The 16,028-nt window shown below is 45.1% G+C and overlaps 1 protein-coding gene across 2 annotated transcripts in view; it reads left to right on the top strand.

The window, feature by feature from the left end:
- The window catches only part of SLC41A1 (solute carrier family 41 member 1), a 49,734-nt gene extending 35,347 nt beyond the window's left edge, over positions 1 to 14,387 (top strand). For both annotated transcript variants that reach the window (XM_084853295.1, XM_084853296.1), the window contains 2 exons: positions 4,023 to 4,171; positions 8,258 to 14,387. In XM_084853295.1, the coding sequence (XP_084709421.1) occupies positions 4,023 to 4,171; positions 8,258 to 8,443 (335 nt within the window). In that variant the 3' untranslated portion in view covers positions 8,444 to 14,387. The remainder of the gene's footprint in view (positions 1 to 4,022; positions 4,172 to 8,257) is intronic.
- The last annotated feature ends 1,641 nt before the right edge of the window (positions 14,388 to 16,028 follow it).

Here is a 16,028-nt window from a genome sequence, read left to right as displayed (position 1 = left end):
ACACAATGAGCCACGTAATTATGCTAATCCCCCCCCCAAGTGCCTGCACAAGCAAACCGGACCATTGGGTGTGATTTTATTTATTTATTTATTTATTTCTATACCGCCCAATAGCCGAAGCTCTCTGGGCGGTTCACAAAAACTAAAACCAAACAACACACAATAAAACAATTTAAAATATATAGAACATTAAAACCACAATATAACAATACAACCACAATAAAACCTAGCAGCAGTACAGGAGTTTAAAATACAGATTTAAAACAGCAAAGATAAAAATTTAGAAAGCTAAAATGCCTGGGAAAATAAAAAGGTCTTCACCTGGCGCCGAAAGGAGTACAATGTAGGCGCCAGGCGAACCTCACTAGGGAGCTCATTCCAGAGCCGGGGTGCCACAACAGAAAAAGCCCTCCTCCTAGTAGCCACCTGCCTCACTTCCTTTGGCAGGGGCTCACGGAGAAGGGCTGCTGCTGATGATCTTAAGGTCCGGGCAGGCACATATGGGAGGAGGCGATCCTTCAGGTAACCTGGCCCCAAGCCGTTAAGGGCTTTAAATGTTAACACCAGCACTTTGAATCGGGCCCGGAAATGGACCGGCAGCCAGTGCAGCTGGAAAAGTACTGGCGTAATATGAGCTCGCAGGCCAGTCCCTGTTAACAATCTTGCTGCCCTATTTTGGACCAGCTGAAGTTTCCGGACCGTTTTCAAAGGCAGCCCCACGTATAACGCATTGCAGTAATCCAGACGAGAAGTTATCAGAGCATGGATAACTGTAGCTAGGCTATCTCTGTCCAGATAAGGGCGTAGTTGGTATACCAGCCTAAGCTGATAAAAAGTGCTCCGTGCCACTGAGTTCACCTGTGCCTCAAGTGACAGTTCTGGATCCAAGAGCACCCCCAAACTACGAACCTGATCCTTTAGGGGGAGTGCAACCCCCTCCAGAACAGGTTGATTATCACCTAGCCGGGCAGACGAACCACCCACTAACAGTACCTCCGTCTTGTCTGGATTGAGTTTCAGTTTATTGGCCCTCATCCAGTCCATTACCGTGCCCAGGCACTGGTTCAGAACAGCCACTGCCTCACCTGGTTTTGATGAGAAAGAGAGGTAGAGCTGGGTGTCATCCGCATATTGATGGCACCTCAGCCCACACCTCCGGATAACCTCCCCCAGCGGTTTCATGTAGATGTTAAACAGCATGGGGGATAGAATAGAGCCCTGTGGAACCCCATGGCACAATTGCCATGGCACAGAGCAATAATCCCCCAGCACCACCTTCTGGAATCGGCCATCCAAGTAGGAGCGGAACCACTGTAGTGCAGTGCCTCCAACTCCCAACCCAGACAACCTATCCAGAAGGATACCATGGTCGATGGTATCGAAAGCCGCTGAGAGGTCCAGGAGAATCAACAGGGTCGCACTCCCCCTGTCCCTCTCCCGGCAGAGGTCATCCCACAGGGCGACCAAGGCAGTTTCCGTTCCAAAACCAGGCCTCTAAAGCCCGATTGAAATGGATCTAGATAATCCGTTTCATTCAAGAGTGCCTGGAGCTGTCCTACAACCACCCGCTCAAGCACCTTGCCCAGGAAGGGGATGTTGGCCACTGGCCTATAATTGTTAACATCCTCTGGGTCCAGGTTAGGCTTTTTCAGGAGTGGTCTAATTACTGCCTCTTTTAAAGCGGCAGGCACCACTCCCTCTCTCAAGGAGGAATTTACAACCTCCTGGACCCAGCTGGACAACCCCTCCTTGTTTGATTTAATAAGCCATGAAGGGCAAGGGTCAAGCACACAAGTGGTCGATCGGACTTGGCCAAGCACCTTGTCCGCATCCTCAGGCCTCAGTAACTGAAACTCATCCAATAAAACTGGACCAGACGGTGCTCTGAACGCCTCTACCAATGGAACTGCATTAATCGTGGTGTCCAATTCATGACGAATCTGAGCGACTTTATCCTCAAAGTGCCGCGCAAACCCATCACAGCGTGCTACCGAGGGTTCCACCGTCTCTCTCCCTGGCCCAGAATGTAACAGGCCGCGAACCACTCGGAAAAGCTCCGCCGGGCGACACTGAGAAGATGCAATGCTGGTGGAAAAGAACTGCCTCTTTGCCACCCTCACCGCCACAGAGTAGGCTCGATAGTGGGCTCTTACCTGTGTTCGGTCAGACTCAGCACAAGTTTTCCTCCACCTGCGTTCTAGCCGTCTCCCCTCTTGCTTCATTGCCCTCAGCTCAGGTGTATACCAAGGAGCTGGCCGGGCTCTGCTCAGAGGGAGAGGGCGCTTGGGTGCGATCGTGTCAACCGCCCGAGTCATCTCTGCATTCCACAGAGCGACCTGGGCTTCAACAGGAGCACCAGCCATACCAGCAGGAAAATCCCCCAGAGCCCTCTGGAGTCCAACGGAATCCATTAATCTCCGGGGGCGGACCATTTTAATAGGTCCCCCACCCTTGCAGAGGGGAAAGGCCGCCAGAAGTCTAAACCTCAGCAGGAAGTGATCTGACCATGACAAAGGGACAGATGTTAATTCCTCCACTTTCAGATCACCATCCTCCTGCCCAGTCGAGAAAACCAGATCAAGCGTGTGTCCTTTTATATGCGTTGGGCCGATGACATGTTGGGACAGCCCCATGGTTGTCATGGCGGCCATGAAGTCCTGAGCCGCCCCGGATACAGCGGCCTTGGCATGGAAGTTGAGATCCCCCAGGACCATCATCCTGGGGGTCCTCAACACCAAGTCCGAGACCACCTCCGTCAGCTCAGGCAGGGAGTCCGATGGGCAGCGGGGTGGGCGGTACACCAACAGAATCCCTAATCTGTCCCGGGTACCCAACACAAGGTACAGACACTCAAGATCTGCACTCGAATGAGCAGGAAGCCTGGAGAGGGAGATTGAATTCCTATAGACCACGGCAACCCCCCCTCCCCGACCCTCAAGTCGGTGTTGGTGCTGCACCGAGTACCCAGGAGGGCACAGCTGGGAGAGAGTGACCCCTCCCAGTTCCCCCACCCAGGTCTCAGTAATACATGCCAGGTCAGCCCCCTCATCCACAATCAAATCATGGATGAGGGAGGTCTTATTTTGGGCCGACCTGGCATTCAGCAGCAGCACCACCAGACCCGAGGGCAGACTGGTAAGGCTGCCAGGAACCATCAGGTTGGGGGAAGAACCAGAAGAGGGGACAGCTGTAAGGTGTCTAGCCCCTCTTCTCCTCAACTGGCCTGTTAATCCCCCAACGCCATACCTCCCCCTGCCCATGACCACAGTTATGGTGGCACCTCCCCCACCCCCTGAGTTGTCCAATAGTCCTCCCAGGCACATATTAAAATATTAAGATATAAAATATACAACAGTTTAAAAGCATATAAAACAGATAAAAGAGAACAGCAGCTAAGAAGGAGCAGATAGTCCACGTTTGCCCCTTCCCCTGGTCTTTAAAGCTGCTGCCCTCTGCTGCTGCTGCTATTTGCTGCTGGTGTTGTGGCTGCTGGTGTCTCTGGAGAGGCAGGTGGGTAGATCTTGCGACTCCAAGTGCGACGCCAAGTGCGCACTTAGCGTCGCACTTGGCGCGACGCCGAGGCGCACGCCAAGGTGCTGCCTGTGGCAGCCCCGCCTTAAGTACCTGTGGGCGGGGGCAGAAACAGGCTCAGGCTCAGGATCCACCTGGTGCAGCTGCTGGCTGGTCCTCCTTCCCCAGGCTCCTTCTGATTTGAATGGGAAATTGGCTGAGGGGTTTGTCTATGAAATTTAAATCCTAGTAATTTTTGCTAAATTTGCATATATGGATATCGGTTAGCATAAGCATATTTTATTGAGATTTGTGTCCCATGACCCCATAGGAAACTTTTTGAGGGCCTAAAAATGCCAGATTCTTTTTAGCATATATAACCCTGATGATGAATATACTTTTTCCTTCTAATGGGTAGGACAACAAAGCAGGGATGCTTCCCCTCCATTAGTATATGCCTGGTTAACTCAGTGGTCTTCCCTCCCCCCCCCCAACCCTTCTCTGTTCTGCAGATGTGAATTCCCGGTCCGCTCGAGTGCTCTTCCTCCTAGTGGTTCCTGGCCACTTGGTTTTCCTTTACACCATCAGCTCCATGCAAGGTGGCCACACAACACTCACCTTGATCTTTATAGTTTTCTACATGACTGCGGCACTTCTCCAGGTAAGCCTTGGCTTTAGTTGCCTGATTTGTGTTGTCAGCGGTGAGACTGGGACTTGGCTAAAATAGCGGATGTGGATCTTTTATTGACCGCCTGCCCATGGTTAGGGGAAAGATGCTTTCCCTGGACATGAGTTTTGTACTACTTCCTTTAGCCCTAACATGGGCAACATTTTAAACTTGATAGAGATTGTTTAGTACAGTGATGCTCACACTTTATTGGACTGAAGACCATTAGTCTAGATTATTTGCTCTTTGGGGATCATACTTTAGATCATACTTTCTTACCTTGCAGTCACTATGTAAAAAGATGTTTCAAGGGCTTCTGGATTAAAATTCAACTCCTTCTGCACTGCAGTGCAACTGTCCTGTACTGCAACTAATTGTGATAATATGTGAGGTGAAGTGAAGGTAGCACTTAGGTGTCTTGTTAGCTTGACACATAAACTGAAACATTTATGAAGGACTTTTATTAGTTGCATAGTCCTGCAGGTATCCAGGTCTCTTAAGGAAGGGCCTGGCCTATCTTCTACCTCTCCAGAATGATGCATGATGCCTAAAGTTATGGTACTATAATACAGGAATCTTAATACTTCTGCTTCTTGATGATGCCTTCTGCAGAATTGTTCCTTGCACTTTGGGAAACCGTAGGCTAGTAAAAAAGTCTTCAGTGCTGAGCATGTTGGCAGGCACCAGCAGAAGCAAAATGTGGTATACTGGGCTGTCGCTAACAGCCAACATGGTCAGTCTGAAGTGATCATTTGCACATGGGACAGGTACTAAACATACCAAGAGTATAACATATGTAAAATTTTCTCCTTAGTGTCTGGAGGCTTTTTGAAGGCAATCGTATCTGCTTCATTCATATTACGTTCAACAGAACAACCTACAAATAAATGGAACATGATATATAATAAATTGAACAGATCATTAAAAAAATATAATAAATTTAAATAATCCAGATTAGAATTAGAAATGGAGAAGCTACTCACTACATAATTGGTAATGGACTGCTAAATCTTAAGGATTGATTGGCACTATTCAGAGGGAGCTTAGCATTCTGTTAATTGAATTAAGCTCTAAATAATTTAACTTTAGTAATCCATTCCATTTTCCTAAATTTTGATATTGCTTTTAAGTGTTTTCTATTTGTTAGTCTGTTCCCAGTTAAAGCACAGACATAGACGTTTCTATATATTTATAGATCATATGCATATTTACATGCATATTTGATCAGAAGTCAGTCATATTGAGTAACTCCCAGTTAAGTGTATACAGGATTGCAGTCAGTGCTGCTTTGGCCTAATTAAGAAGAGATGTTATATAGAACTGGGTATTAACTGTGTTTCAGAGATCTCATTAAATACATTCTCACCACTTTCTAAATATCAGCTTTTTTTGCAGGATCATCAAATGTAACAGACATAGCCTTTGTCTGCTGAACAGAACTGACATCTGCCATTAGGATTTCTATCAATCATATGCAGCTTCCATGGTGACACGTAGCCCTGTGCCATGATTTTAAAAACCATTTTCTCTGAAGCTTAGTGCTATACAAAACATTGAGCCTCTGGTGAATAAATAGTGCCAGGCTTAATTTAAGATAGTGTTTCTAAATCTGTATTTGGACATGCAAATCTTACCTCTGAATTTGTCTTCTATTAAGAGACATTTATGGGAAAACACTGTCCATAATTTACCTATTTTTCAAATTCTGTGTTGTCCAATTATACTATGTTTCTGTTTCAGTGACATTTTAAAAAATCTAATTTGCAAATATTGATAAGTGTATGTATCATACATATCAGAAATGTCAACGTTTACAATTTTTTTTTCCAAACACTCGTGCTAGCAATTCAGTCCTGTTTTAGTTACAACTCAGTTACCTAAATGACTGTCCAGTTAAACTTAAGAGTGAATTGATAGGGGATATACATGGAGCAATTTTCTTACATTGACAAATGAAACTTTAGGGGAAATACACTTTGTCATAAGGAAAATATTTAAAAATTAAAGCAAGTTTCTAGCCCTGTGAAGGTCTACTTGAAAGTGTGTGGGGAAACCGCGGAACCTTCCAGAAGCTGGAGAAGTAGCTGAAATAGATTTCCATCAATTGGGTTGCTCCGTCTTGTGAGCCTGACACTAAAAAAAGAGCATCTGATTTTGAGGTGCTGTTGGTTCTAATAACTTAGCGTGGCTACATTCTCTAAGACTAAGCTAGATCTTGCATGGCACTGGCTGAAATAGAGCTGTACATTCCTCTGTGATGAAAGCTTTCTCCTTTTCGTATGGCCACAGGATAGTAGAAATTAGGCTGCTGCAGGGAAAGTGGGATGTGGAGCATGCAATGACTTGCATGAATTTCTTCCCTCCCTTGATCAGGCCCTTTATCTGCCCAGTAGTAAGCTGACAAGTCAACCAGAATGAATAATGGAAAGGGAGACCTTTCAAGATGGATGCCAGAGCTGTGTCTTGGCTTCACGTAGTTCTTGGGCAAACTGTAACGCGGGAGGGAAGTGAGGACTGTGGCCAAGGAGTTTCTAGCTGAAACTGACCCCTCCTCCATGCTTGTGGAAGTGGTTACTAACTCTTGGAGTTAAATCAAGAACTGAACTGAATCTCAGGCGAGGGAAGAGTTTCTCCTAAGGAGAAATAGACATCAATTTTGAATACAGCTCACTCAGACTCCCTGCTGTGCTTGCAGGCACTTGGGAAGGGAGCTTATCATTCCAGGGATGTAGTGAACTGGGGTTAGGTCTCCAGAGACTGGAGGGAAACCTTTTGTGAAAGGTACAATTTCTCTGGCAGTACTAATTTGCAACAAGGATTATGGCTGTAGGTGTGTCATGGCACCTGTTAGCTAGTGCCTGCTAATGGCAAGCTGAATTGATCCCACCACCATAATCTTGCAGAATGGTCCTTCCAGTGGGGGCAGGAAGATTTGAAGGCAGAGGAACCACCTTATCCAAAGCCCTACTGGGCTCGTGAGGAGGAGTGCTGTTTTTCTTCCTTTCTGTTCTAGGGTTTGGCTCTTTTTTTCTTTTCTTTTTTTTACAACTTCTCTCCCATTGGAACCAATGGAAGGGAAATTATGTATGCCGGCTCCAGGGCTGGACTGCATTTCCCGTTGTGTTGTGTGTGTGTGTGTGTGTGTGTGTCTGGGAACCAGAAGGGCTTTGGATTCTGTGGATCCAAAGCCACCCCTGATCCACCCCCTTTTTGGCTGTACCAATGTTGGAACGCCATAGGAGAGGCATTGGCCACAGAAGTTTCTGCAAGGTCTGGAAGGGAGCATCCAAGGTCAGAATCTTGCTTTCCTGGGGTAGACCTCTCTCTATCTCTCTCTCTGTCCTGGGGATGGAGGAGATCCAGACTATCCTATGGCCTCTGGGATGCTCTCCCAGAGACCATAGGCTTGTAGCCCTACGCATCCCTTTTAAAATTGTATTTGCCCTGCACCGCCTCTCCACTATTGGAGCACATGTGTATCTCCCCTTTGGAGGAGGGAGAGGAAAGTTCTGCAATGCACCCTTCATTCATTAAAAGCCAGTGAGCCAATGGCAGGCTTACCCTCTTTCTACCTCTGATTCTCACCTCCACCAAGGAAGGGGAGGAACCGCAGGCAGGGACACAGTGGTGGGGTGGGCAATCGGTTGCATCTCATTCATCACTTGCCAAGCTGACTGGCTACAAGCTCATGGGCTGAAGGGAGGAAGGACAGGTTTAGAGCAGCAGCACATGCCTCAGCTCAGACTTAAATCTGTTCTGCTGCAGCCAGCCTGCTGCCACTGGTCACCCTGGCATTTGAAGTGAGGAGTTCCTCCCAATAGTTGTGTCTCCTTTGGCGATACGATTCAGTCCACCTCAATTGCATAGGACTGGATATTTCAGCTTTAGTACCGAGTCAGAGCTAGTGCTGTCATAACATGCTGGAAAATCTGCATGTGTACTTACCCCATGTGCCATGGGCACAAAAGGCTTGCTTTGATGCCCCAATTCAAGGGCAATCATGTAACTACATGGGGCCTTCACATCTGCCTTGATGCCTTCATCTGTGGCTAATAGGACCACTGTGCTTCTGTCTTCCAGGTTCTCATTCTTCTTTACATCGCTGACTGGATGGTCCACTGGATGTGGGGCAGAGGCCTGGACCCTGACAACTTTTCCATACCTTATTTGACAGCGCTGGGTGACTTGCTTGGGACAGGTCTCCTGGCACTCAGCTTCCATATCCTCTGGCTCATTGGGGACAGGGACACAGATGTGGGGGACTAAAACGACCCCCTCCTCAGCTTCTCCATTCCCCAGCTCATTTCCTTCAGTGACATTCCCACCACCACCACCTCCCCTCCACAATGCCTTGCTGCCACCCTCTGTCTCTCTTTGGGACTTTAACTTTGATACTGGATTCTCATTATTTTCAATGGGAACTTTATGTGGTTTATATTTCAAGCCGAGTTTGTACAGGAGAAAAATAGTTTTAGGAAGGACAAAAGAAAAAAAAAAGTGTAAGGACAATCACCAAGTGCAATTTCATAATGGTTAATATCTGACTTATAGGATATAATAGAGAACAGTTGATCAACACATTTTAAAGAAATCCAACCTTTCTCATTCTGCACTCACTCAAGGCACTAGATGTAAAGGGCCACGTACATTCATATGTACGTACGTGTGTGTGAATATTTGAGATGCAATTCATGTTCACTTTGTTGTTAAACTAGGCACAAGAGTTCTTCACCTATTGTCACAACCAGATTCCAAAATAGATTAAATGGCTTGGATACCATGTATACACACCCCTGCTTTTCTACACTAGTCATCTGTCTGATTTGACCACAAATCAGACACTCATGGCTCTGAAAACTGCATGGCAATCGATAGACAACAAAATCAGAGTTATTGTGCTGTAATACATCCTGCCCTATGCTGGTGAATGGGAATGACTCTCTGATCTTGAAAGACGGTAACACTATCTAGTCTACACCTACCAGTCATTCCAAATCCATTCTTTGCTCATGAGACCATGAAGGCGTGGCTCAGGAATGCCTATCCTATGCCTGACATTCTAAGCTGGCTGTTCTTCCATGTGGCTGTTCTTCCATTGTGGACTGTCGTAGTCTACCATCCCCCACAAAGCTTGAGAGCAACATGACTTCCTTTTGTTACAAGGCACTTGTGTCTTGCAAATCCGTTACACTATATTTTGTGTCAGCCTTTGTTTATCTCCCAACTCTCTGTCCCTATTACGGAGAGTTGGTTTTTCTTCGCTTTATACTGAACTATGTATCCTATTGCCTCTTTAAAACTATTGTCTCATTCATCCTACTGTGTCCATGCTTGTGAATAACTCATATGGATCTGCAAAACTATGAATTAATGGGCTTAATACTCTGTCTCCAAATCTTAAATGCCTGATATTGAGATGAGTCTAGATTTCTGATGCTGAGCCATGCTGCTATAATTTGAAGTCAACTGTGGGTGGTTTGAACCTCTTAAAATCTAGAGAAGTCAACACAAGAGTGTTGGGTGTATCTAAAACTAGATGCATGTTGGATACTCCTTTGAGTCAATCCAGTGATTTTATCACATCTATATCCTCCCGTACCACAATGTAGCTGGTTCATATCAAATGCCTTCACACACATTCGGGGATGAAAGCTCTTCAGTTGTATGCTTAATGCTTTGTCTAGATCAGCCTAGGTATTCCGTCTACATGCTGAAGTGATAAAAATGGGCATGTACTGGCCATGTTTGTTGGCAAGACTCATCTCATTTTCGACACTAATGTTCTGGCTTGTCCAGGATCCCCGGCTCGCTCTTCTGCAGCATTAAAATAAATTGTTTTATTTTATGACTATGAATCTGAGGAAACACTCATGATGGTGTTACTGGTCTAAAACTGACACAATGTTATCTGGGATGCATAACACTTATTTGAGTCTCCAAGTTCCTTAGTAGATCCGAGTACTGGGAAACCCAGATTGCAAACACTTCAGATGTGGACGCTGTATTGGGGTGTTCCTTTAAGGCTTTGATCCGTGCAAGCAGGGAGATAATGGTACAGATCAGCTTCTGTGAGCAGGGATTTCCTGTTTTGGGGGTTGCCCTGCTCACCACAAAGCTCTCTGGGCAGTATCCAGTGCTGCCAGTGGGACCCACTGCTAGTGCAATGGGGAGCAAGCAGTTGTTGAAGCAACTAGAAATGAGCAGAAACACTAGTTTCTGGAACGGACCTGGTCAGTGAAGCTCGCAGAAGGAATCAGTATGGTCCTGAACCAAATTCAGAGACGAGCATTTCTGAGGTTGCTTTAGATAGTGCTAACTCCCCGCTGTGCTAGTGGTGAGTCCCATTGGTGCAACAGAATGAGTGGAAGCGCAGCAGCAGTATTGGAGTCCCTGTAAGTCCCGTCCTCTGACACTGTGCTGCATACGCAGATGGAATCCTTGCATGAGGAACTCAAAATACCTAATTGAAATCAACCAACTTAGCTACAAAAATAGGTGTGGAAGGGGGATATTCATTCATTAAAACTCTGGGCTGTGCCTGGGTGGCACAGGGACCTATTATGCAGGATTTGCTTTGGTATTGGATTTAATGGGATAAGTAAGGTTGCCGGGATTTTAATAGTATGTAGGTCATGCCTACCTCTTTTTATAAGGAACACTAGTCAAATGCATTTCTGTACGGCAAAGTTCTGCTAAGCTCTCTTTTTATTGCTCCTGCATCAGCTTCTCTACACTGGTGCATCATTGTATAATGTGTGTGCTTGGTTCTTCCCTCTTTTTGCTTTAATTCCTAAATAAAGCTGAAGCAGAAGGAGGAAAGTGGTATTCATGTGTAGCAGGAACCTTGTAGAGGAGGTCCTAGATTTGACTCACTACTTTCCACAGGCCCAAGTATAGATTGAATACCTGTTGCCTTCAGAAAAGTGGCTTATCCTTTTTTATATATGCTAAGCCTAAGAGGGCAACTGTTGCTAGCAACAAGACCTTTTGTTGGGCTTGAGCTGTTTTCTGGAGCATAATAAGGGCTTTTTGTGCAATTTGGATTTGGGACTCTGGCCTTCTCTTAGAGGCAATGTGGCTACAATTTAGGGGGCTTAAAGTGTGATCAAAATGGGTGTTTTGGAAGCAAATTAGTGCCAAAATGGTGCACAATGGGCTCAACTGGACCACTATACATCTGAGGATGTAATCCTTTAATTAGGACTAATGTAGGGTAGGTCTGTGGCTTCAGTCAACCTATTTTCTGTTGTAGCTTTGCAGCCTTCATATTTTAACAAGCCATCAAGAGAAAAACTATGAGATCACACTGCAGAGATGTCTATAGGATAATCTTTTCTTCCTGCATTGCAAGGAAGCTTTAGTTATGTGTAGGCAGTAGATATGGATGCAGATGTCATGGTTGCCTTACTTCTGTGAATGGCAGTTCTTGCACTGCTGGAAGCACTATAGACCAATTAATACATGGAAATATTGCTTAAGAATGGATTTAGCCAAAATACCTTATCTAATGACATTCAAAAGAGCCTAGGACTTTCATCCTGTCTCCTGTTAAATCAAGTATTTAAAATGAGCATCTGTCTCACCAGCATGTATGTTGTACTGTGGATACATGCAGTGTTTCACTTTTCTAACACTTGAGAAGTTACTTTATACATGGAGCACCATTTGAACATCCTTCCCCCTCATTCCATCTGTTTCCCTAGTTGAGGTCTATGTCTGTGCATCTCGTTAAAGAGTTGAATTATCCTGGTCTTGTTGGCAACAATTAGCCCTAGGTCCAGGAGCTGGAGTGTTTGTGCTACTTGGATGATATCCCTAAATTTTATTGTCTGCAAAAGGGGTGCAGTGGCAGAGCAGAATGGGAGTGTGTGAACACAATGTCATCTAAAAGGATTGAAGAATAATTTTATTCTCACCAGTTGCACTCAAATGCATGTAATTTAGACCTGGCTGTAAATGAAGATGAAGTTGTTGGTTTACATCTTTATTAAAAAAACACACACACACACATACACACAATGAAACAAAAAACCTCTTTTAATTATTTATAGTTGCTGTTACTGAATTGACAGATGCCAGTTTAACTGATAAATTATATTTGGTAAAATAAAGATTACATTTATTTATATGGCTTTTGGTCCTTTATTTTTATTCTGTAAAAGAAACTGGTAGTTTACAGCTGTTTGTGTTAATGTGTAAAAGCCTTCAAATTTCCTATATGTGTCCATCCCTCCCCACTTTGATGCCAAAGTTACAGCTTCCTCCTGTTGCTAGGCCTTGTGAGTTTTTCAGCCCCACTTTTTCACTGGCTTTCATCTTACTGCCTATGCCTCTTTCTTTCAAGCCACATGCTTGCTTTAGATATTCTCTAATACATGAGCATTCCTTGAGTGGTTTTTAAGAAAAGTCACCACCCACACACCTCAAACCATCCCAAACCTGATAGAAAAGGGTGTCCTCTGCTCAGCTAGGACTTCACAGGGAAAATGAGCCTAGTATCTGCTTCCAATACCAGGACTGAGTCTTGGAATATGTCAAATATGTGAAGAGTGTAATGTTTTCATGACACAACCAATACAGATCTGCATGCTTCTACCTGTAAAGGTGTCCCCAACCAGTCGTGTCCGACTCTAGGGTGTGGTGCTCATCTCCATTTCTAAGCCGAAGAGCCAGCGCTGTCCGAAGACGCTTCTGTGGTCATGTGGCTGGCATGACTGAACACCAAGGTGCATGGAACGCTGTTACCTTTCCCGCCGAAGCGGTACCTATTTATCTACTTGCAATTTCTTGCTTTCGAACTGCTAGGTTGGCAGGAGCTGGGACTGAAGACGGGAGCTCACTCACTCTGTCATGCGGCACTCGGGTCTCGAACTGCTGCTCTGCCGACCTTCCGGTCTGTGGTTCAGCGTCTTAACCGCTAAGCCACCATGGCCCCATGCTTCTACCTACCTATGTAGAAATGAGAATCCAGGCTTACAAGGGGCATATGGCATGACTGTTGCATAGGCCTCAATCCAGTGTGGATCTCTTTAGAAACTAAGCGCTGGTTCACTTGTTTTGCTGGCCTTATATGCAACCAGACAACATGGTTTGTTCTCCACAAAAATACTCAGTTTTTCCCCTCAACCTCTTTACTAGTTCATAAGTGCTTTTCCTCTCCCCATCAATTCTGTCTACTCCCACTGAGTAAAAGCCAACCCAAGTCCTACTTAGAGTAGACCCACTGAAATGAATGGAACTTAAGTTACTCATAACTAACTGGAGTGCCATTCATTTCAATGGGTCTACTCTAAGTAGGACTTCTGTTGGCTTTTACCCAGTATCTGTAGCCCTACTCACAGATACATTTGTTCCAGGTGAAGCCCAGGAGTCAGTTTTCAGTAACAGTGAAACCAAGAAATGACAATCAGTTCTTTTCCCTTCACAAAAAGACCTTCATTCCAGATCTCTCTCATGTATGTGTGTGCGTACACACACACACACCCCAGTTGCAAAAGAGACTGCTGAGAAAAGAACAGGAGAGGTCCTGCCTGGTAAGAGCTTCAGTTGCCTGTTCTCCTTTGGGGGCTGATGGAAGGATGCTGGCTGAGATGATTCTCTTAAGTCTCTGGGGATTCCTTAAAATTGTGTGGTGGTGTTCTGTCATGGTGCATGGATTGTATTGGTCTTATAAACTATTAACAGTAATTACCTTCAGATTTAAATTTTATCCTGTTTGGTACGGTACTGTACTTTGTGCATTCCATTGTCACTTAACTCAAAATTTTACATCAGCCTTTCCCAGCCTGAGTACCTCCAGATGTTTTGGGCCAACAGCTATCAGGCCCAATGGTCAAGGATATTGGCAGCTGTAGTACAAAACATCTTGAAGGACCCAAATTGGGGAAGGCTGCTTTATATCTCCTTCCACCTTTGCATGCATTCATCTGATAAAATGGACTCTAATCGGTGAAAGCTTATGCCATAATAAATGTCTTTAAGGTGCTATAATACAGCACCGGATAATAAAATAGGGCAGTCATGTGTCCTCTTTCATAGAGGACAGTACTCTGCTTGAAGGGCTGCCCTGTCCAAGTCTGGTATAAAGATAAAGAACATCAGAAGGAAGAGCTGGGCCTTGAAATTGCCCATCAACAGCATCTGGACAGCAGACTGAGCGAGGCACACATGTTGTTGTTGTTGTTGTTCAGTCGTTCAGTCGTGTCCGACTCTTCGTGACCCCATGGACCATAGCACGCCAGGCCTTCCTGTCCTGCGCTCTCTCCCGGAGCGTGCTCAAGTTCATATTCATTGCATCCGTGATGCTATCTAGCCATCTCATCCTCTGCCGTCCCCTTCTCCTTTTGCCTTCAGTCTTTCCCAGCATCAGGGTCTTTTCCAGGGAGTTTTCTCTTCGCATTAGGTGGCCAAAATATTGGAGCTTCAGCTTCAGTATCTGTCCTTCCAATGAGCACTCAGGGTTGATTTCCTTTAGGATGGACTGATTTGACCTCCTTGCAGTCCAGGGCACTCGTAAGAGTCTTCTCCAGCACCACAGTTCGAAAGCATCAATTCTTCGGCACTCAGCCTTCCTTATAGTCCAGCTCTCACAGCCATACATTACTACTGGGAAAACCATAGCTTTGATTAGACGGACCTTTGTCAGCAAGGTGATGTCTCTGCTTCTTACTATGCTGTCTAGGTTGGCCATAGCTTTCCTCCCAAGGAGCAAGCGTCTTTTAATTTCATGGCTACAGTCACCGTCTGCGGTGATCTTGGAGCCCAAGAAAGTAAAATCTGTCACTGCTTCCATTTCTTCCCCTTCTATATGCCAGGAAGTGATGGGGCCAGATGCCATGATCTTCGTTTTTTTAATGTTGAGTTTCAAACCAGCTTTTGCACTCTCCTCTTTCACCCCCAACAAGAGGCTCTTGAGATCCTCTTCGCTTTCTGCCATTAGGGTGGTATCGTCTGCATATCGGAGGTTGTTGATAATTCTCCCAGCAATCTTAATTCCGACCTGTGATTCATCCAACCCAGCATTTCTCATTATGTACTCTGCATATAAGTTAAATAAGCAGGGTGACAATATGCAGCCTTGTCGTACTCCTTTCCCAATTTTGAACCAATCGGTTGTTCCATATCTAGTTCTTACTGTTGCTTCTTGACCCTCGTACAGGTTTCTCAGGAGACAGGTAAGGTGGTCTGGTACTCCCATCACTTTAAGAATTTGCCACAGTTTGTTGTGATCCACACAATCAAAGGCTTTAGCGTAGTCAATGAAGCATAGTCACAATCTTCCATGCTATGATGAGATGCACTGTATTTCTATTTAACTATAAATTTGCATTTATACATATAAACTAGCATATGCAAAATTTATGCAAATTGGTGTCTTGTCCTCTCTATTTTGGAGAGGCATTTCCTCTTTTTTGGTGATTCACATGTGGTCACCCTAGTAGTAAGTAACTGACCTCTCCCATTTGCCCAACCTGTTATCTGCAACTAAGCCACACACACACAAAGCCCTGGGTTTCTCTCATTCTTGTGTTTTAGGTCACATACAATTCTAGACCGAACTACAAATTCCAGAACAGGATTCTTAGTATGCCTGTGGGAAGGATGATTATGAGAAAGTCGTATATATAGGATTCCATCCATGGAAGAGAGGTACCTCATATTCTCCTTCCCCTCAATCTCGCAAAGCCTTCAAAAAATCCCAAGTCAGATACTTCTCTTTGCACTGCAGGAACTTCAGTGGTTGATATTTCCAAACAATTCCTGTTATAGAAAACCCCAAAATGGGTCAGCATTTTTGAGGTTTTTTAGTAAGAAACAGAGTGCTGCTCTCAGAAAAAAAAAGCAAGGGCCA

Source organism: Heloderma suspectum, chromosome 4 (genome assembly GCF_057233095.1).
Source record: "Heloderma suspectum isolate Gila_16-S chromosome 4, 16-S_ref, whole genome shotgun sequence".
In the NCBI taxonomy this organism is placed as follows: Eukaryota; Metazoa; Chordata; class Lepidosauria; order Squamata; family Helodermatidae; genus Heloderma; species Heloderma suspectum.
The sequence above is the reverse complement of the archived record's forward strand: the minus strand, read 5'-3'. Positions and strand labels throughout refer to the sequence as shown.